This window comes from Ambystoma mexicanum, chromosome 12 (assembly GCF_040938575.1).
Source record: "Ambystoma mexicanum isolate Mex_15411 chromosome 12, UKY_AmexF1_1, whole genome shotgun sequence".
In the NCBI taxonomy this organism is placed as follows: domain Eukaryota; kingdom Metazoa; phylum Chordata; class Amphibia; order Caudata; family Ambystomatidae; genus Ambystoma; species Ambystoma mexicanum.
This window is the reverse complement of record NC_090936.1, coordinates 691154573-691175857: the sequence shown is the minus strand read 5'-3', so window position 1 is coordinate 691175857 and position 21285 is coordinate 691154573. Positions and strand designations below refer to the sequence as shown.

The 21285-nt window shown below is 44.3% G+C and overlaps 1 protein-coding gene across 2 annotated transcripts in view; it reads right to left on the bottom strand.

The window, feature by feature from the left end:
- TPRKB (TP53RK binding protein) overlaps positions 1–21285 on the bottom strand; it is a 139344-nt gene that overhangs the window by 74048 nt on the left and 44011 nt on the right. For both annotated transcript variants that reach the window (XM_069629227.1, XM_069629228.1), the window contains exon 2: positions 7303–7479. In XM_069629227.1, coding sequence (XP_069485328.1) covers positions 7303–7443 — 141 coding nt within the window. In that variant the 5' untranslated portion in view covers positions 7444–7479. The remainder of the gene's footprint in view (positions 1–7302; positions 7480–21285) is intronic.

The window sequence follows — 21285 nt, the reverse complement described above, 5'->3', positions numbered from 1 at the left end:
GCTCTATATTATAAAGTTCCTGCTCGAGATAACTGTAATGTTGGACCCCTTGTATGTAATTGTGTGATTGATTTTGATTGGATAGACATTCTCCTGATTGTTAAAGCCCTAAATAATTTGAGAGCTCCAGGACCAGACGGGCTGGCCAATGTAGTGATTAGGACAAATCCAGACGTGTGGTCAAGCGCTCCGATTTATTTGCTGACGTATGAAGAACTGGTATTATTGCCCCGAACTGGCGAACCTCTATTTTGATTGCGGTATTTAACAAGGCTTGTCGGAGTAATCCGTCTTATGGGCTATTAGCCATGTTAGACAGTATTTCAAAGATTTTTGCCTCCTTGTTTCGGAAAAAACAAATGGTTGGGTAGCGAAGAATCAACTTTTGTACAATTTTCAAGTAGACTTTCGAAAAAAGTATTCGACTGTGTATAATATCGAAGGCTGTGCATAAGAATAAGCATCTATATATATATAGATGCTTAATAGATTTTTTGAAGGCTTTCGATACAGTGAATCAATCTTTGTTATGGGCCAAATTGCGTAAATGGAACATCAATCCGCATTTATTACATCTCATTATGTCTCTATACACTGATACTACGGTCAGAATTTGCACCAATCGGGAGGGGCATTTGACATAGCGCATGGAGACGAATGTGGGGCTAAAACAGGGTTGTGCACTTGCTCCTATATCATATAACCTGCATACATCTGATATGGTGCAGGCGATTAACAAGGTACGAAATCGACCCCCCCCCCCCCTCATTAGATGGTGTACCTATCTCCTGGTTATGTTATGCATACCATACACAGATCGGTTACCAGCGTTTGATTGGAGCACTTAGTACCTATTCTAGCAGAATGAGTTAGTAATTAACATCAATAAAACTAAAATTCTGCATTTAAGCAGGCGAGCAACACAGGATCCTGGCCTTGTCTGGCGACATAATGCCACCCCGATTGAAGTCGCAAGTGATTATCTGTACCTGGATTTTCATATTAGATTGCATCAAAATACCAGGTTCCTCAAGGACTTTTACATGCCTAAAATCATGAGCAAGTGGTTGATTTTAAAGAAATGTATATGCAGAAACGTTGGATCTAATGTTGAACGTATGATCAGTGCATACAGCACATTTATTGTTCCCGAGATACTATATGGAGCGTTTTTCTTCATCTGTATATAGGAGTGCCTGGTTAGAAATGGTGGAAGGGAACATTCTGAGGCCCAGTCAGTACCGTTGGAGGCCCTTATACTGGAATTAGGGGTACAATCTATAAGATTGACATGTTGATTGCCAGATGTAAATTATGGTGTTCCATGTTGTCCTCTGAGCAGGGGTCTCTAATGTCACTTGCAGCCGAGTTGAAAAGAAGCCCAATGTTTTTATTATTGACCTTTAGGATACTGTAAGAAGTCATTTATCTGCAATTGGTATTTCACTTAGTGAGATCATGGATAATGCTGAGGTATGGACCTTCTAAAAAAGAAAACTGTTGTATGGGATAAAGATATGTGCCAGACAAGGTTGACAAGGTTGGCAAGGAAAAGTATGCACTCTCTTTATTAAGGTCAGAGTTGTACTTACCTGACAACATTTTCTAACTCAAAAGTAAGGTGTTTTATAACCCATTTAAGGTTCAATAGCCTCCCTACTTATGAACATCAAGGCATGTGGTGGGGTATTCCTCATGACGAAAGGCTATGCAGGTTGTGTAAACAGAAACAGGAGACCTCAGTTACTCACTAGTTGCTTCAGCATGACAGAGTTCTACAAGAAGGGTTATTTTGTGCAGCAAAACCATCAATGGTTTGTGTTAAGTGACCAATTCCAGAATAATATTTATTGTGCTAGGCTGTGCTAGGTCAATTGTTATCACAGCAGCGGCCTTCTATGTTTGGAAAGAGGCACTGAAGTTGATAGAGAGTGCAACGTAAGTGCTGTGGAAGGTGAATATTTTTATAGAGTTGAAAAGAAACATACTATGTATTTTAGGATTTTAGTGATGTTATTTTCAAAGAATGTAATAGGACTATTGTATAAATGTATGTATTGATTTTTAATGTGGAGGCATCTACTTAAGGTTTTGTTTTAACCATTGCACAAAAACAAACAAAAAGAAAAAGAAAGTCATTTTGCTTGCTTTTCTTCATTTTGGTTGACCCATAATCATTGGTAAAGAAATTTATTTGGCCAGTTTTTGAAATGTTGTCATGTCAATACTATGACAGATGTCCACTTTGGGTCCACTTGATGATGTATTACTACCTATTGAGCCAGAATTACCCTTTCACTTGCCAGCTCATGCAAGTCACTTGTCTTCCGACATAACCCACCTTACAATTTGCTTGCAAATCTGGAATTTTATAATATAGCTTTATAGACCTGCAGCTCGGGTCGTACCGGGCGTTATGGCCCAGAAGAAAGAGTTAATTGTCATGATCTCTGCTTCCAAAAGGTCAGGACTTACCCAACTCCCTTGCAAGCAGACCCATAACCCAGGTTCCGAGTGCCAATCAGTCCCAATTGGGACCTTTTGGACCCTGTCCTGGCGCCAGTGGAACCAGGCTCATAAATATGCCCAGTCCCAGCGCTGGAAGCGCCGGGCTCATAATGCTTGGGTGGACTTACCTGCAGCAGACCATGCTGCTTACTTACCTGCCAGTTGAGCCTCTGATCCTCTTCTGTTTGGGACTACTTTTCCTGTTGGGTGGGGCAGGAGCCACTCCCTAGGTTCAGAACACTGGAACTCTTCTGGAAAGCAGGAACTCTTTTTCTTACCTAGGCGAGGCTGTGGAAGGAGACACCTAAGCACTACAGGAGGCTATTTAAACCACACCCGATGGATGAATCTTGCTTTGCGTTATTCTGCATCCTCTGCAGCAGAACGCTCATCGTGTCTTCTGCATCTGATCCTGCGCCTCACCCACCTTCTTTTTTGTACTGAATGCTATGGGAGTCCCGGGCTCCAGAGGCAGCGCCACGGGGTGACTGTGCCCTACTTTGGAGAATCATAAAGATGGTTCTCTCCCCTCCCCCAAATTTGGGAAGGACTTGTGCTTTGGAGGGGTGTCGGTTGCTGGTCACCTGAACAGAAAAAAACGTTTTCACTACAGCTACCAGAATCCTTTGAGTCTAATTAGACACACCTGCTCAACAGCCTCCCTGATGATTATTTGAGATAAGAAAGCGCTAGGAGGAGAACAACTACAGACCACAGAACTGCAGCTGAGGGATTTAACCCTGTTATTAATGAGTACCTGATTTGCAGCAAGGGATCTAACCCTGTTATTACTGAGTACCTGATTTGCAGCAGAAGGGATCTAACCCTGTGAATATTTGTCCATTTTGGGATTTGACCCAGCTACTTATTATATTTTTTGCAACAGGTTCAATTGACCAGGACCGGGAGTGCGCGCCTCACCCACCTTCTTTTTTGTACTGAATACTATGGGAGTCCCGGGCTCCAGAGGCAGCGCCACGGGGTGACTGTGCCCCACTTTGGAGAATCATAAAGATGGTTCTCTCCCCTCCCCCAAATTTGGGAAGGACTTGTGCTTTGGAGGGGTGTCGGTTGCTGGTCACCTGAACAGAAAAAAACGTTTTCACTACAGCTACCAGAATCCTTTGAGTCTAATTAGACACACCTGCTCAACAGCCTCCCTGATGATTATTTGAGATAAGAAAGCGCTAGGAGGAGAACAACTACAGACCACAGAACTGCAGCTGAGGGATTTAACCCTGTTATTACTGAGTACCTGATTTGCAGCAAGGGATCTAACCCTGTTATTACTGAGTACCTGATTTGCAGCAGAAGGGATCTAACCCTGTGAATATTTGTCCATTTTGGGATTTGAGCCAGCTACTTATTATATTTTTTGCAACAGGTTCAATTGACCAGGACCGGGAGTGCGCGCCTCACCCACCTTCTTTTTTGTACTGAATGCTATGGGAGTCCCGGGCTCCAGAGGCAGCGCCACGGGGTGACTGTGCCCCACTTTGGAGAATCATAAAGATGGTTCTCTCCCCTCCCCCAAATTTGGGAAGGACTTGTGCTTTGGAGGGGTGTCGGTTGCTGGTCACCTGAACAGAAAAAAACGTTTTCACTACAGCTACCAGAATCCTTTGAGTCTAATTAGACACACCTGCTCAACAGCCTCCCTGATGATTATTTGAGATAAGAAAGCGCTAGGAGGAGAACAACTACAGACCACAGAACTGCAGCTGAGGGATTTAACCCTGTTATTACTGAGTACCTGATTTGCAGCAAGGGATCTAACCCTGTTATTACTGAGTACCTGATTTGCAGCAGAAGGGATCTAACCCTGTGAATATTTGTCCATTTTGGGATTTGACCCAGCTACTTATTATATTTTTTGCAACAGGTTCGATTGACCAGGACCGGGAGTGCGCGCCTCACCCACCTTCTTTTTTGTACTGAATGCTATGGGAGTCCCGGGCTCCAGAGGCAGCGCCACGGGGTGACTGTGCCCCACTTTGGAGAATCATAAAGATGGTTCTCTCCCCTCCCCCAAATTTGGGAAGGACTTGTGCTTTGGAGGGGTGTCGGTTGCTGGTCACCTGAACAGAAAAAAACGTTTTCACTACAGCTACCAGAATCCTTTGAGTCTAATTAGACACACCTGCTCAACAGCCTCCCTGATGATTATTTGAGATAAGAAAGCGCTAGGAGGAGAACAACTACAGACCACAGAACTGCAGCTGAGGGATTTAACCCTGTTATTACTGAGTACCTGATTTGCAGCAAGGGATCTAACCCTGTTATTACTGAGTACCTGATTTGCAGCAGAAGGGATCTAACCCTGTGAATATTTGTCCATTTTGGGATTTGAGCCAGCTACTTATTATATTTTTTGCAACAGGTTCAATTGACCAGGACCGGGAGTGCGCGCCTCACCCACCTTCTTTTTTGTACTGAATGCTATGGGAGTCCCGGGCTCCAGAGGCAGCGCCACGGGGTGACTGTGCCCCACTTTGGAGAATCATAAAGATGGTTCTCTCCCCTCCCCCAAATTTGGGAAGGACTTGTGCTTTGGAGGGGTGTCGGTTGCTGGTCACCTGAACAGAAAAAAAATGTTTTCACTACAGCTACCAGAATCCTTTGAGTCTAATTAGACACACCTGCTCAACAGCCTCCCTGATGATTATTTGAGATAAGAAAGCGCTAGGAGGAGAACAACTACAGACCACAGAACTGCAGCTGAGGGATTTAACCCTGTTATTACTGAGTACCTGATTTGCAGCAAGGGATCTAACCCTGTTATTACCAAGTACCTGATTTGCAGCAGAAGGGATCTAACCCTGTGAATATTTGTCCATTTTGGGATTTGACCCAGCTACTTATTATATTTTTTGCAACAGGTTCAATTGACCAGGACTGGGAGTGCGCGCCTCACCCACCTTCTTTTTTGTACTGTATTCAATTTAGGATTAGAGATCTCTCTTGAAAGGCAGTACACTGAGGATCCAGGGGTCTCCAGGAGCCTTAACATACTTAAAAGGTTCCCGGTTTTCGAATAATCAATATCTTGTTGTTCTTCCTCAATGATGGCTGCCAGTTATTGGGTCTCAGCTAGCCCCTTGCTACATACCATCTCCAACTATCTACCATTACTAAAAAAGTTAAGGGGCTGGCTTTGGCTCACTTTGTTTAGCTGACCAATCTCAACGCTTTGGGACTTGGATTTTTTTTCCAGAGGCAGATTGATTATGTTGCGTAAATCCTTAGGATGATTGTATCCTGGGTTACGCTGTATATTAGGCTACTGCCATTTGTAAATTAAATATTGCTCATATGCACCATATGCATTGTTTGCAAAGATAAAAGCTAAAGTACATTTGAAAACTGGGGCTAAAACAAGCTTCATAGCATTAGACAAAGCAGGGTACCCAACATACTGGTTATCAGTTGGCACACATTACAACAATGGGGAAATCTTACAGATATCATTATCTTAATGCACTTAAAACTACATGCCATAATTGCAATAGTCATCCATACAAGTAAAAGAACACCTTTGGCCAGTGGACTGCACCAATGATTGTGACCACATATTAAGATCAATGATAAATAATAATTATAATTTAGCATTTATAAAGCGCTACAAACACTCCGGTATCGGAGTGCTGCTTCTTATTACCCACGGTGTGTGGTGCTCATTTATAGACCTCGGAAGGATGAAAGGCTGAGTTTGGCCCTGCCGGGATTAGACCCTGCGTCAGCAGGCTCTGCACAGATACCAAAGCGAGCGCTCTACTCGCTGTGCAATTTGACCGGCTATACAAATCCAACGTATGCAGTTGGAGGAGGATGGCAATACGCAAACTACATAACTGAAAAATAAACTGCTTTAATTTCAGGTGCGAGTGGTCTTGAAGGGGAAACCCTATTCTTTCTTTACCGGTCAGGCTCTGCTGAGTGCACAGGGCTCCGAAGCCCAAGGAGAAACATGCCCCATAGAAAAATCCAAACGATTGGTCTGGCTTAAAAATTAAGTTCTCCCACATTCTTCAGAATCAGTAAAGCCTGGTCCTTGCAAAGATGTTATTAGGTACTTTGCAATTGTCCCTAACTCATACTCTGATTGAATTTCATTCAAGACATATGGGCCTCATAAGGACAGCGGTAACTTTCGGTTTGCCGCCGTCCTCATAACACCGAATCCGCCGTTTGATATCCCGGTGCCACCAGGACATTACAAGTCCCGGCGAACCTGGATAAGTGGCGGCGGATTCGGGAAGTCCACATTCCCGTGGAGTCCCAAAGGACTCCAGGGGAATGGGTTCACGGAAGCACTGGCACCGTTGTTAACGGTGCTTCCCTGAAAACTCTGCCGTCCGAGGCGGTTGAGCCTGGCAGGTCAGACTTGCTGGGTGTAACGGCAATGGCAGGCAGAGTTGGAGTGTGGCAGTCCAGGAAGTGGGCCGGTACGGTGTGACTCGCAGCCTTATTTCTGGACCTCCACACTTGTAATGAGGCCAATACTGGCCTACCTGCCATTTCTATGATGGATCTTGTCATAATCATGGAAAAGAAATACCCTTTTTTTTTTTAAAACGACCAATCCAAATTAAACTGTACTTTTTAATGCAACAGTGCCATAATAAACAACTTTCAGCTTACATCGGCACTAGTGCTGCTAAAACGACTTCCTTAAAACCTTGAATGCAGTCTGAAATAACATATATTAGTAAAAAACACATTTTATCCAAAAAGAGATCTAGATTTACATTTCATATCTATCCACCTTTGTTTGAGTAGTTTGAATTTGCTTACCATTGAAGGGCTGAGTAATGCCCCATCAATTGATCCTTCCATTGCCATTTTCCGTAGACTTGCAGCATTCTTGACATCCTTAAATAACATCAGGATCACGCGAGAACCAGGAAACAGCTCTAGGTCATGTTTTAAAAGCATTCTGTCCAGCTGAAGTACCCGTGAAGGCAGACAAATCTGTAGATGTTGCAAATATATTGTAAAAGGTAAAAGTTCCCATTATTGTCCCATGTTAGAAACTATAGTGTCGTTTTATTATAATGATTGCACAAAACAAACCAAAATCAGGTAGCGATCATTGTGGCTTTTACTCACTGAGAAGACAAATTACAAATTACATTCCAGCAATTTCGATACATTATGGCCTCCGACCAATATTTTACCTGTATACAATCTTTAGTTCACGCTAAAACTGAAGAATGAACTGCCTCACAGAAGTATGTCTATCAGTTCTACGAGCCTTCCCGCTGTGGAGAGCCGCAACTGCCTCCACGATTTTGTCCACTATAATTGGGGTGCTTAAGCTCTCAGCCTGTTCACAGCTAATTCGTCTGAGGTCTATACTCCGTAGAAAAACCTTGATCTCCTGCTTAAACATATACTTCGACACTAAGAAGAAGATATTAATATCCTGCTAACTCAGACATCCAACACCCCTCCCCGATTTACTACTGCTCCAACAGCATGTTGTCTCCTCTCTTGAGACCAGCCATGCCAGACGGTGCCCCAGTCTATCTTTCTCACCATATCTTCTAGCCTATAGGTTGCCTTCTAAATATCACACTTCCCTTTAAGCCAAGTCATGAAATATATCCATTCGTTTTTCCATCTCCCCTAATGTTCCCCTACTGCAGCATTCCATATGATCAGATTATACTTTGAGTTTTTCCTCCCAACTCTCTAACTCCTTCCTGATCTTCAATATACCTGCCTCCATGAAGTGGACATTCTCCGAACATAAGATTAAAATTCCTCCCGAACAGCCACATGTCTATTGAGGCAACATTCCCATCGAAAAATACTTCAATATCGTTTAATAAGCCGAGCCAGGATTCCTCATCAAGCAATGCACCCCACTCCCCCTCCCCCCTTGAATTTCCACCATCTCACTTCATAAAAGTGATCTGGTGCAGAATATATCATTACTACTTGTGCAAGATCGGATAATGTTGTAGGAGGAAATGCGTTGTAGGTCACTGTGCCCTTCCTCACCCCCTGCCCTGGATATCCCAATTCAGTCTCTGCGCAAATAAATGCAGCTACTCCTCTGGAGCTATAAGTATGAGGAGTTTGAATTTGCTCAAGTAGGCCACTTGCTTGTTCCTACGGTTTGTGAATCGTTGGGTTTCCTGTACCAATAAGATGTAAACATTCTGCCACTTGTCATACTCGGCAACCTGATGGGCTTTCCTATTACCCACTTCTATATTCCAATTCATCAATGATATAGGATTAATCTTGTCCATGACCAAATGCGATATCCCCAGAGCTTGTTCTCATAACAACCATAACCATATTGGAGAGTGAACTGTGATATTAGCCATTTAGATAAGTCATATTTAGTCTTTCCTGCTTACACAAACCTGCAACACACATTAACCCCAAAGATCTTTCCCCACCCATGCTAGTTCCCCAAACAAACCAGCATATCCAAAAAACTGATTGAGAACAAAAACAAAACCTTCTGTATTACATGCTACAGGGAAGGCTTGGCTGCCTACCGTGCATGCCAGAGCCTAACCTCTACTGAAAAGGTGGTCTAAATGCCCACCTGGGGCTGTGCAGGTTTTGCGGCAGGAGAATAGTGTTGTACACGAAGGAAGGCTCTGGAGAAAGTTGGGTTGGTGCGCTTTAGAGCAAGAAATACTACTACCGCAGAGCACCCGACAGGCTTGCTATTGGACAGCAACATTGTTGTGGGTGCCCTTTCTCTGTGAATCTATGTTTAACACTTGTACGTATGATAAACCTTAGCGGTTATAAATATTTTACCCTCACAGTTGTATTGGTAAACCAACTGCTTTGTGAGGGGTCAGAAATGAGAGTCAGACACAAGGATTTATATTCTCAAGTTAAAACATTTATTGAAACAAACGAGTTGGGAAACTGCCTTACTGGCCATATTCTAAGAGGAATTTCCCAACTAGAAATGAAAACTAAGAATCCAACTATGTCAGCAAGTTTGTAACATGTCCAACACGTCCTATCCTGACCCTCACACTAAAACAAAAACAAAGGATGCAAGGGAATGTCTTTTTCTGGATGTTAGCAAAACGTGTTCAAAACCAAAATGTAATGATGACTCCGACAAAATTGTTCTCCAAGGTAAAGAGCCTTGGATTAACGGGGTACACCCCTTCACCCCCCCTCCCCCTTCCCTGGTTAATTGAATAGGATGGCAAGAGTTCCACTTCAATTAACCTGTCCTTTGTCCCTTCACTGGACTCAAAGTTTGTGTTTAAATAACACGTTTTGTAACAATCTTTCTATAGTATTTACTTTCTTCTGTAAGATATCCTTTAACACTGCAGAATGATTGGTGTTCTCCCCTGCCAGGAATCATCATTCAATCTCATCCACCTGCCAGGGTTTCTTTTATAGTTCCTTTAATCAAACTCAATTGCCTGGTGTACTTACCCGCCAGGACGTCTCTTAATTGATTCGCAGTTCCTTGATTATACAAATAAATGTCCTATAGCGTGAGGTACTTGGTATATTTGCCTAAGGTAGCACTTCCTCAAGCAACTTCTCCACACTGGCATCTCTCATGCACCTGTATTGGGTTGGGGTTTCTCTTGGCACTGGGTCTTGTCTGCATAAAAACATTCTTCTTATTTGCTGCTGCAACAATACTTTATCTTGGGGTTCTTGGATGCTTTGGGTAGACTCACTGGTTTCTCCTTAAGTCTCTGGCTCTGCCTGCGCCTTTGTGGCACAGCCGCTTTCCACCCTGGAGTCAGCAGCAGTCTCCCCAACATTCTGTGCGGCTCTGTGGTCACACACTGGCTTTTTCTCTCGCTCCAGAAGGATGAACGCTGCTTCCACGAGCGACCTGACACCCAGGAGCTTCTGCGCAGTTACTCGCGTCTCTGTGGCTTTTCCTAATCCTTTGCGGCATCTCTTCTGTCCCAGTAAGCCTTTGTGTGTCTGGAGTGTACCATCCTCTTCTGCACTGCTGCTCGACTTTGGAGTGCGGACAGCATCTTTAAATATTCTGTGCACGGTAGGCTTTGGAAAACAACTCGCCTGTGCATTGGGCACTGGGCACTCTGCACAAACTCTTTCATCCTCCTCCTCCTTGTCTCAGTACCCGAGGGATTATGGGAGTTGGTGTGCATGAATGTTATTAGACTTCTGCTTTTGAAATGGTTTTTCCTCAGGATGTTTACAATAAGGCACATTAGAAACAGAAGGTGGTATATGGGAGTTGTGGGGGGTTTGGACTAAAGGTGGGGCCTGACTTGAATATTGTGAGGACAAGGTTTCTTGATTTCCTCTAAAAGCGGAAGTGTTAAATGACAATATACAATTAGGGTAGTCTTTAGGGAAAAGTGGGAGGGAACATTGTGCTTCATCCAATAAAGTTATAACATCTCTATGGCAGTTGTCTCCTCCCATGTGATCCTCCCTCATAAAGCCACCCCCAGGGTCCGGATCAGGTAGCGTCTGCCTTCCCTGGCCACATGGGTGGCGATCCCCACCGGGGATTTCGTGATGACTCCACTGGATTAATCACAGCCTGCGCTTGCAATATAGTGTCTTATATATTCAGAGAAACATGAATAATAAACTCACTTTCTTTTTTAGCATTTATGTACATTTATTCGCTTGGCCATAAAAAATAGACTAGTCAAGCAATATACAGTTCCTAATATAAGCAATAAAGTAGTTGAGTGGATATCCAGTATCCTACTCTTCTAAAATGTTAAAACTACCTACTACAACCACAAATGTGTACATAAACATTGTGGCCCAGTAAGACACAAAATCATACTTCAAATAGTGATGCTGTGGATTGGCAAGCCAGGGGACAGGTGACGTCATAAAGACCAACCTCTGGATAACCCATTAGGCGGAAAGGGTTCAGAGTTCTTTCAAATAATCAATAGCTTCTATGGGTAGTTAACTCAGTACAGCCTAAAAGCGATCTAGAGCCATGGATAAACCGGTTCACCATTTCAAATCCCCTTGCAGAGGACTCCTTTCAACCTTCTCCATACTTTGATGGATTCACTTAATATGATCAGAGGTGTATGAGGAGCAACAGAGGTCTTATATGGATGCAGTGTCGAAAGTCAGTAACATCCTAAACTCAGTGTGTCATGTGGTGTGGAGGAGTAAGGAGTCGGACAAAAGAGTGTTATGTTTCAGCAAAGTTTTATTTAGTTTCAGCAAAGTTTTATTTAAGAAATAAAGAAAATAACCTACCTCTCCCCATCTCTATAGTGTTATCCCTACCTAAACAATTATCAACTTGGGTGCTCATCATCAGGATGTTTGTCCAAATACAAAATTGTCCATCCTCAATCCAAAAATCTACTCTAACCCTACCACTATTCTACAAAAGGGTTCAGCATCCAAATGAAAATAGCACCAGGATAATGGCTCAAATGTACTGGTGAACAGGCTCAGTCTTTATCTCTTTTCCAACAACCCTTTACTTCAGCTTCTTAGTCAACAAGAGAGTGTGGTCAGGAGAATGACCTTGATGGCCGTCTTGAGGGCTGTTTTAGGATAGTCTTTTGCAATAGTTCTCAAACGTCTCTTCACTGCTTCCTAAAGGCTCCAGCAATTCTTCCCTGTCTTATGACACTATGAAGATTACTTCCAGACAGCTCTTGTTGTCTAGTATCCTCTTTGACTCTTACTTGGATTACCACTGTAACAAGGGAGATTCCACCTGATGCACCCTTGACTCTTTAGAGCTCACTACTGAGATGAGGGAGAGTACTCCTGAGTCGCTCTTGATTCTCAGTTCTCTCGGTATCACTACTGTGATGAGGGAGATTACTTCTGAGGCTCGCTTGACTCTTGAGTTGCCCCAAGCTCATCCCAGGTTTTTCGCCATTCCCGTCACGTGTATGGACATCATTGTTGGTTCTTCCTCGGGTGATGATGGGCTTACTCGCTTTGCTTCAATGATCCACGCTTCCTTCACTCCGTCCTTGCGGCTCAGCATAGATTTGAGCCACACAGCTCCGGTGCAGTTGCAGGACCACATGGTACACCTACCAGAGGTCACGCCACTGTTAGCTTATTTCCCACTCTCCCACTGGTCAGGACCGTGGCTTCCTCCGTAGCGATCTGCTAATCGCTCCTGGAAGTCCCCTGCCACTGGGGATCAGTGTTCTTGCAGCTTTGTGTTACCAGGTTCGAACTTCCTGGGATGGGCTTCATGTTGGCTGCTCTCTCTATTTCCCAGTCCTTTCTTGCTCTTTATTCCCTGTGGATGGGTCCTCCCCTGCGTAAAGTTTGTAGGTTTCTTTGGCTCTTCGCCGCAATCAAATTAATTTGAGGATCAAATGTGGAAGAGACATTACAATAACAGACAGTGTTATCAGGGATTTCTGGTAAGGACTTGTTCCAAAGGGAAAAGGGTTTAGGGAGTTTGTAAATTAGCTTTGCCTCCGAACTACTGAAATAATCACTACAAATTCGAATTTGAGAAACTTGGCAAAGTGACAGATTTAGTCTCAAAGACTAGCTATAGTCTTAGCGTACTCAGTAAATCTGCTTGCTTTCCTGACTAATGTAGAGGGCTTTGCTGCTAGGGCACCCTTTGACTCTTTTACTCTTCTTTTTGCAAAGTTTTCAGCTGTTACAGGATCTGCAAAAACATGTGTATGGTTATCTTGAGTAAATCATGCTGTTTGACAGACCCGATTTCCACATTCCTTCCTTAGTCCAATGGAAGCGTCTCCTTGCCTTCTGTCATGACCACTTGTGCCACAATCAGGCTCCCACCAGAACCCTGAGGGCCTTAAAACCACTGCAAAAGGGCTCCTGGAGCCAGTCCTGGCGCCTTTGGCAACATGCTCACATGTAGGAAGGAAGGGCTGTTCAAACTAGGTCCCATTTATGTACATGGGCCTTTAAATCCAACATGGAAGCACCCACACAGTCTAGTTCTAAGAACCAAGCCATGCAGTCTAGTGTTTTGGGTGTGGCAGGCCTGGAACTACTTTCCCTGGTACTACGTTACCTGGGTTATATAAACCACACCCTCACTGCAGAACGCGCTTCGAGTTATTCTGCAACCCGCAGCGTGACGCTCACTGTGTCCAGCTCCTGGTCTTCAGCATCTGCCTGTAATCCTGCAAGAACAAGAACAAGATTATTCTGTTTTACCTGAGAAAACACCATCCAGCACTCAGAATCTCAACTGGGCTGCAATCTGTGGAAACCGAGAGAAGAATAAACATCACTCACCTCCGAGTACTATCATAAGGACTTCAGGCGAACCGCTACCACAGCTGCTGTTCGAACATTGCGACCTGCAATAACGAGAAAGGGAAAAACAATATTAGAATGCGCGCTTCCAAAACATCGAATTCCATCAGTCTTACATAAATTCCATTGCACTACGCCACGCTTCCATCAGGAGCACCACAGCAACATCTGCAAAGGAGAAGAGACATATTTAGGTTCGCTTTCACTATTAAACAACTGCACAGTGCTGTACTTACCTTAACGGATTCCGTGGGCCTGTTTTTCATAGCGCTCATCCACTTCCAGCACCAAAGCGGCCTGTGAGGAGGAGAAGAAGAAAACACAGGTTAGCTTTAAAAGACAATAAAGGCGCTGCGCTTCGCGCTTTCTCTTACCTAGAAAACATGCCTCTCCATCTGGCACGCCAGCATCAAGTCCTTCGCACCTGAAAAGAAGGAGATAAAGATATTAACGAATTCCCACCATAAACAGAACAAAGACTTACAATTAACAAACCTACCTGCTTATCAGCAGATTCGGAGTCACAGCAGGCCTGGGCCCACACCGGTGAAGCAACTCGGGCAGCTCGCCAGCAAACGTCAAGCGCCCCCTGCACAAGAAACGCAGGAAGGATAGCTTACCCTACAAATAACTAAGGTGAGAAAAGAACCCAGTGGGAAGGGAATTGGCCAGAGGGAGGTGGGAGATTCACCCATTAGAGACAGTCATCACAAATCCTCCCTACTGTAATTGCAGATTCATTATTCAGCACTGGGCAACTACGCATCCAGGGTTCCAGATCTCAGAGCCTTCCAGATGCCCCCGGGGATATCAGGTGAGCGCAACACCTTCTTAACCATGGAACTAAAACATATTAGTAGACCAATGTTTCAAGATCTTCTTCCCCATGGCTGTTGCAAGCAGTACATTGCAGTCTCGATAGTTAAGCATCTTGATGAAGATTGGTGTGGAGGGGTGCCTGGAGGAGATCCGACTATCAGCAATCTCTGACCAAGCGCTAGAGTGAAGTGCTGTGGCAAGGGAGGATTATCAAGTATTTTGAGCAGGAGTTTTTCAATAAAGTCCTCCATTCTGCATTCAATATTCGTCGACTCAGACAGGCCGGTCAGGCATATTTTGTTCCTCCACATCTCATCTCCAAATCCTTACAATTGGTGCAAATTTCTTTTTAAATTTTGCTTGAAGCCCGACCATGTCTCTCTGCAATAGGGCAGAGCTATCCTCAACCATGTCAATCCTCTCCTTCAGAGACTGTGCCACATAGGAAGGAAACTTCCTGTATTCCTCCATTCAATGGTGCATGGTTGTCAGAAGCGGCGGTAGGCAGGCCGTGCAGCTTGACTCCTTCATCCCTTTAGGTTCTTTCCTCTACTTCCTCTCTTGCCGGTTGTGTGCTGTGTGCAGCTGCGTTGCTGGCGGTGGCTCGCCTCTTCGTGGCTTGGCTTTTCGGGGGGACGGTGGGGGCACTGTAGCCCTGTGGAGCTGTGCCCTCACCTCCCACCTGACATCCTAAGCATCACACGCAGCTGTGATTGCCGGCGGCGGCAGTCCGGTGAATTACTGCGGAAGTCACGGAGGTGCGCCGACCGGGTTCCGCTGGGCGCGTCCTGGTAAGAGTCCCGATACCCTGTTGCTAGATGGGTGATAATTCCTCCCTCGGAGAGGGCTGCTTTTGTCTCCTTTCTGCTTTGGTGCCTAACTACTTCATATTCTAACATGAGCATTAGGATGGCAGCTCACAAGAAATCTGGGACAAATCCTATACCTAAACAAGCCCTGCGGGGCACAGCAGAGACCATGTCCTTTTCCCCAATCACTAATAGGGATCGGGTACTAGAGGTCGCATCGCTCAGTGAGTGCCGGAGACAGAGTCCTGAGTAAGCAGAGTAAATTCTCTATAAAAATTGACTTATCCGAAGACCCTACCTTTATGCATAAAATTTCCAGCTTGATACAGCCCTTAGACAGTCCTTCTTTGAAAAAAGATCATAAGATACAAGCACCCCTGGCCAATCTACAAACAACTGACCCTATGGTTCAGCAGACATCACTATCGCCCATAGATGTCCCACTTGTGGCAACGATGGAGATGCCCTACATCATACAATCCCCTGTTCATCAAGGGAGAGCTATGTCAACCTCTCCTCTACTGGAGGCCATTGGTCCTCCCCAGTGGTCTGAGCATATGGCTAACATTGCTAAAGAACCACTCGCCTGTAAAGACCCATTTGATCTCAGACTATTAGCAGAAGCCCTGAATAACTGGGCATCGAGCCTACGGCCACTTAATGCGAACACCGCTTCCCAGACGCATGGATCTACCTGGACAGCCCTCTTTTGTAAATGTTGCCGGTCAAGCCCTTATACAAAGGGAAATAATAGACAAAGGGACTCAAACCGACTGGGGCAGTTTTGACTCACTGATACCGATTGGGGCAGTTGAGGATTGTAAAGAAAAGGCCCCGTTCCCCAACATTGATGGACCACGGAAAATTGCTCCTTTGGTTCCACGACGTGAGTCAATCAATGCACACAAAGAGGTTATCCAGCCTACAATCTTGGGTTCTAAATTGAAGACAGCACTCTCCCGGAACTTGCAACTGAAAAAGGCACAAATGCCAAAAATAAAGGATGTGAACATATATGATTTTGTAATGGATCATAGAAATTTTATTATAACTAATGTTCAGAAAATTGAGAGAAAAGAATCCAAAGAAGCATTGCGCAACAAGGTCTTAGCCTGGTTACGTCAGAGAACAGGTCCAGGGGTGGTTAGACGCCTGGACTTAATTATCACTTGCAGGTTTGACCAGAGCGACTGGTTCTCACACCATAACAGAGACTGTATTGAGTCGGTTGTGGGGCGAGCAACCTTCCCACCTTTCTTAAACGTTGTAAATACCTGCCCAAGGGTGTCACGAAGTGCAATTCGATTCTTTAATGGTTTTCTGTCCATTACTGGAATCTCTTTTCTGTACATTTACTTCATGGTTATCCGCTACATGATGAATGTTTTACAGTGGTCCTGTCGGAAAGACTTGTCATTATGACAGAGAGGAGCGTCCGCCCCTATGGAACCTATCCTTTATGTTATGTATATGTCCATTTATTATTGTTTGTTTTTTGTCTGCGCCATCATACCCACGGGTCTAGTGTGCGCATTACAAATGTAATAAAGTAAAAAAATAAAATAGATTCACAGTTCAAATTATAGAGGTTTCCATCTTGCAGGTCAGCGAGCTGAATTTCTGCCCCACTGAGACAACACTGTTCTTGAGAGAGTTCAGCAGGACAGTGACAGTAGACAGGTCCATAGATTCTGTCACACTATTCTCTGCTCTAGCCAGGGCATGTTTTTATGCAGGACGCCTCTGCTCAGAGGTGTAGAGGCCAGGTAAGCGTTAAATCTGGCTTGCTTTTTATTATTGCCTATGATCATGTATTAGCAGGCACATCGTAGGGTACAGCAATACGTCTTCCCCGCCTCAGCAGGAGCTTAGAACAGCAATTGGGATGCATGAGGCTCTCGCACATTTTAGAATGGCCCACAAACACCTCGCCAGATTCATCAGAGAAGTGGGTGGAGAGCCAGTTGGGGGTAGTCTCTCTGTATCACCCACACCCAGGGCCCCAATCCACTGCCTCAACAATGTAAACCGCCTCCACCAGCCAGGTTGAGTCAGTGGAAGGAGTTAAATTAACCTGGCCCTGCTTCGTAGTGTGGACTTGTAGGAACCTGCATAAGACAAACCGAGCAAGTTATGCGGCTTGGCTTTGCCCTCGGAACTGTGGGCCGTAGCAGTAAGGCCCACAATCTAGTGCGGCACAGAATAGGGGCTGATCCAAAGTCTGAAGTGAGGATTGTGCTCGACACCCTGTATTTTCTGCCTCCTTGGTCTCCTCCAGCTATGGCTATCTTTAAAGGATATGAACGCTGGTGCCGACTTCCTCTAGTCAACAGCCATCTTCAGCAGAGCGCACGAACGCCCCCACTTTTGTACCCTTTCTTTAAAGAGTTATCTGGCGAAAATATATTTTATGAGTTCCTGTCAATACAGAATCACAGATTTGTAAAAACTCTGAACCAAAGTCAAATTTGATCTGGTGCTTCTCTATTATTTAAAGGTTTCCACTCAAAATGTAAAGTTCCTTTGCTAAATAAATAGCTGATTGTGTAAGCTCAGACTGTTGTCACCTGATGGCAATTAAGAAAAGTGTTTATATGTTGTTAAGTTGTCCTGCATAGAAAGCAACTACCAAAGGATATTTCCTAAAACCATGTGTTTTCATACCAGAAACTTTTGTCAGGAGAATGTGCTGCCATTGTTCCTTGGGATATTTTTCCTTCAGGAGTTATCAAGGCCACATATAATAATGGTAAAGATGCTGCTACCAGATATGGATTGAAAAATTATAATTCTGTAACACAGCACAATATATCTCCAAACCTAAATTGCAACGGAGCAACACTCCTTCCATCTCAAGCTACAAAGCTTTGTATGTCCTCCCTGGACTTCACTTTTCAAAGCGAAGTAGAATATCATGTGTATTTACTGCCCGTTGCGCTTTGACGAGTGGAGCACCATGTTGGTTAAGTTGCGCAGAAGTACACAAAATCTCCCCCTGCAGCTCATCACCTGCCTAGCCACAAAACTCTGAGGTGTGTGAGGGAGTGAAGGATTAGGAAGTAACACATTAAGGGTTTGGAGGGCAGTTTGGGAAGACAAGTGGAGGAAATGGGTAAACGAAGGGTCTCCTCCCAGAGTGTATTCATACTTGTCAGGCTGCTGGCTCGGCAAGAATGTCCATGCTGTCCTGGCTCTTGTCGGTTGCCATGGTGCCTGTCGGACCAAGTTCGACTCAGAGCACAACTCCCGGAACCTCCAGTGGTACACCACGCTTGATGGCGTGACATCTCACAAACTGCAGTGACTGGTATCCACATCTTCCCATTTAGGCGTTGACAGCAGACTGTTTCTCCACTCCTCAATGCCATATGTGAGTAGCATATTTCGTTGTCTGCCTGTTTTGCTTGCTTCCAGTACTGCAGCTTCTGACCAGAGACATATCTGGACTCCCACTGTCTCACCACTACTGTTCTGTTGTTTGGACTGCTTCTGTGTTTTTACGAGCTTCAGAACCCTCGGCCAGTTCCCTGGATTAGTTGGGAATGCCTTTTGGATTTGTTAAATAAACCTGAAACTTTTCGCCCTGGAATTTGGTCTTTCAGACTCCACAGTGGAATCGGCCTCCACTGGATCTTTGCATGGACACCCATTGGCTCTCTGGATTACTCGGTTTCCTCTAGTCCTGGGCTACTTGGTTGTGTCCCTGTGATCAAAGACTGCCATCCTCCTGTCTGTGCATGCATTGGATGCCGTAACTCCACCATTGCCTCGCATGCCGTCACTACATCTTCTCATAGTGTCATCACCCAGAGGTCACAACATACTTTGGTAGGTGGTCTTGCCAAATGCTCCCTCTTTAACCTATTGCGTGTTCCTTGCAGCCTGGGAGAGTCTTGGGTGAGGTGTCCATTTAGATTTTTCTTAGATTAGATTTAGATTAGATTTTTCAACCCTGAAATGACATTTTATACTGTTTACGTTGAAAGAATTTGAAACTGATGTGCAACAATTTCAGATGTAAAGAAACCTAGTGGTACAATAACCTGTTTTCCTCATAAAAAACAAATTCAAAGGGAGGAGAGAAAGTTCAGTTCTTAATAAAGCACAAGAATGTACATTGCACACCTCTTCCTGCGTACAGGCCCTGAGGTATGTTCGAGATGCTGAAAACGACCAGAAAGTGGTCTAGGAAGAGCTATGTTTATGTTAACAAAAGATATGGGCAGCTTTGAGTCAGCAAAAATAAAAAGGAGACAAACATTAACACTAAGAGCAGAGGTAAACATATAAAGTTGTAAGCAACTAGACAAGCATAAAAAAATCACTAGCCGCCACAATTCTCCACATATACAGAGCACCCCATTTCCTACTTGCCAAAAAACAATGATCACTACCCATTTGTTAGTGGCAAGTGAACATTCGGAGGTCTGCCAAAAGGATAAACACATCAAGTATTGGCCATCAGGTTTCTATCTGGTCTTTTATGTGGCCCAAAACAAATGCATTAAATGATGAACATGCGTTTCTCCACTTGTACAGCACACTTCCCAAAAGGTATCTCTGCGTAGAGCAAGTTCTCCATGAAGTTCTTTCCACATACAAACTGGAAGTAGAATGCTGCATTGAAGTTAAAGGGAAAGTGCGCTCAAGAATTTTATTATCCCGATCGTTCTGGCATGTGTTTTTCAGCATACTGTGACAGATTTTAAAAAACGTTCCTATGCATCTTACCTTAGTTTTCCTCACTTTTACAAATGCGAAAAGAACGGGTTGAGTGCTGCCATCTTGTGCTAATCTTATCAAGTGCCCTTGCGGCAGTAAATCATCACCGACCCCTGAAGCTGACATCACTTGACGCCAACGCCCCTTTTCACAAAGCCAATGCACGTCTCATGTCAAGGTTCTCTGGGCGCAAGCTATTGACGTGTCTCCATGGAAATGGCTGGACACCTCTTTCCTGAATAAGTATAAACAGACCCCTTCTCATCAGACAACATCAGCGAGGCCTTTTCAATCGTTTCACTGTCTTTTTTTTGGGACTGCCTGCGACTCGTTTCTGCACTGTTCAGCTATCTTCGTAGCACAAAGCCCATCCACGCGAACAGATACTTACACTAGCATTGCTATTGATTTCAATTGTTACTTGCGTTTTATTCAAAAATGTCTCCTACAGTAGCAACAATACAGCCCTACCAGTCCAAGCTGGAGTATTCCGAGGAGGAAGTAATTGAAAGAGAAATATGCAGAAACGATGAGGAATCGAACGAGAGTTAGGAAGATGAATCACCGGAGCATGAGCCTGAGCCTAGTTGCATGGAAGATGTTTCCACCTGGTGTACCTGCAATCGCTGCAAGGTCATGCCAACCGAGGTGGAGAACTTCTGATGCATAGAAAACTGTAGATGCTTCGCCTACACATCAGCAGAAGACACACCACTGCTATGTGTTACCTAGCTGCATAACTTGATGGGAGCCTGCCTCACAAGGTCCATGTTGAGGATTATGATGGCGCTTATGCGTGAACTTCGCGCAACAGTTTGCCTTGGAAATCCAAGTAATGAGTAAGTGTACTCTAGTTGTGATGTCATTTTGACCACTGAGACAACATGTTTGTCTCCTACATTGTTGTAACTTAGATCGATCACCCACAAATGAATTTAGTCTGCAAATTGAATACATTTCTCTCGCTTTTTGCAAATTGGAGTGTTCATCGCTTATGTGTCTTTCACCTTCAACTAAGAAACAATATTTCTCTGTGGCCCAAAGCGTTATGGATTGAATGGGTGTTCACTTTTGTAATGTGTCTAGACTTCAAAGCCCAAGCTCATTTATCCATGAAGTAACTTTTGTAAGGGCAACTATGCCATAGAATTCAGGATGCATTTTCAAGCAAGGGTGTTACATT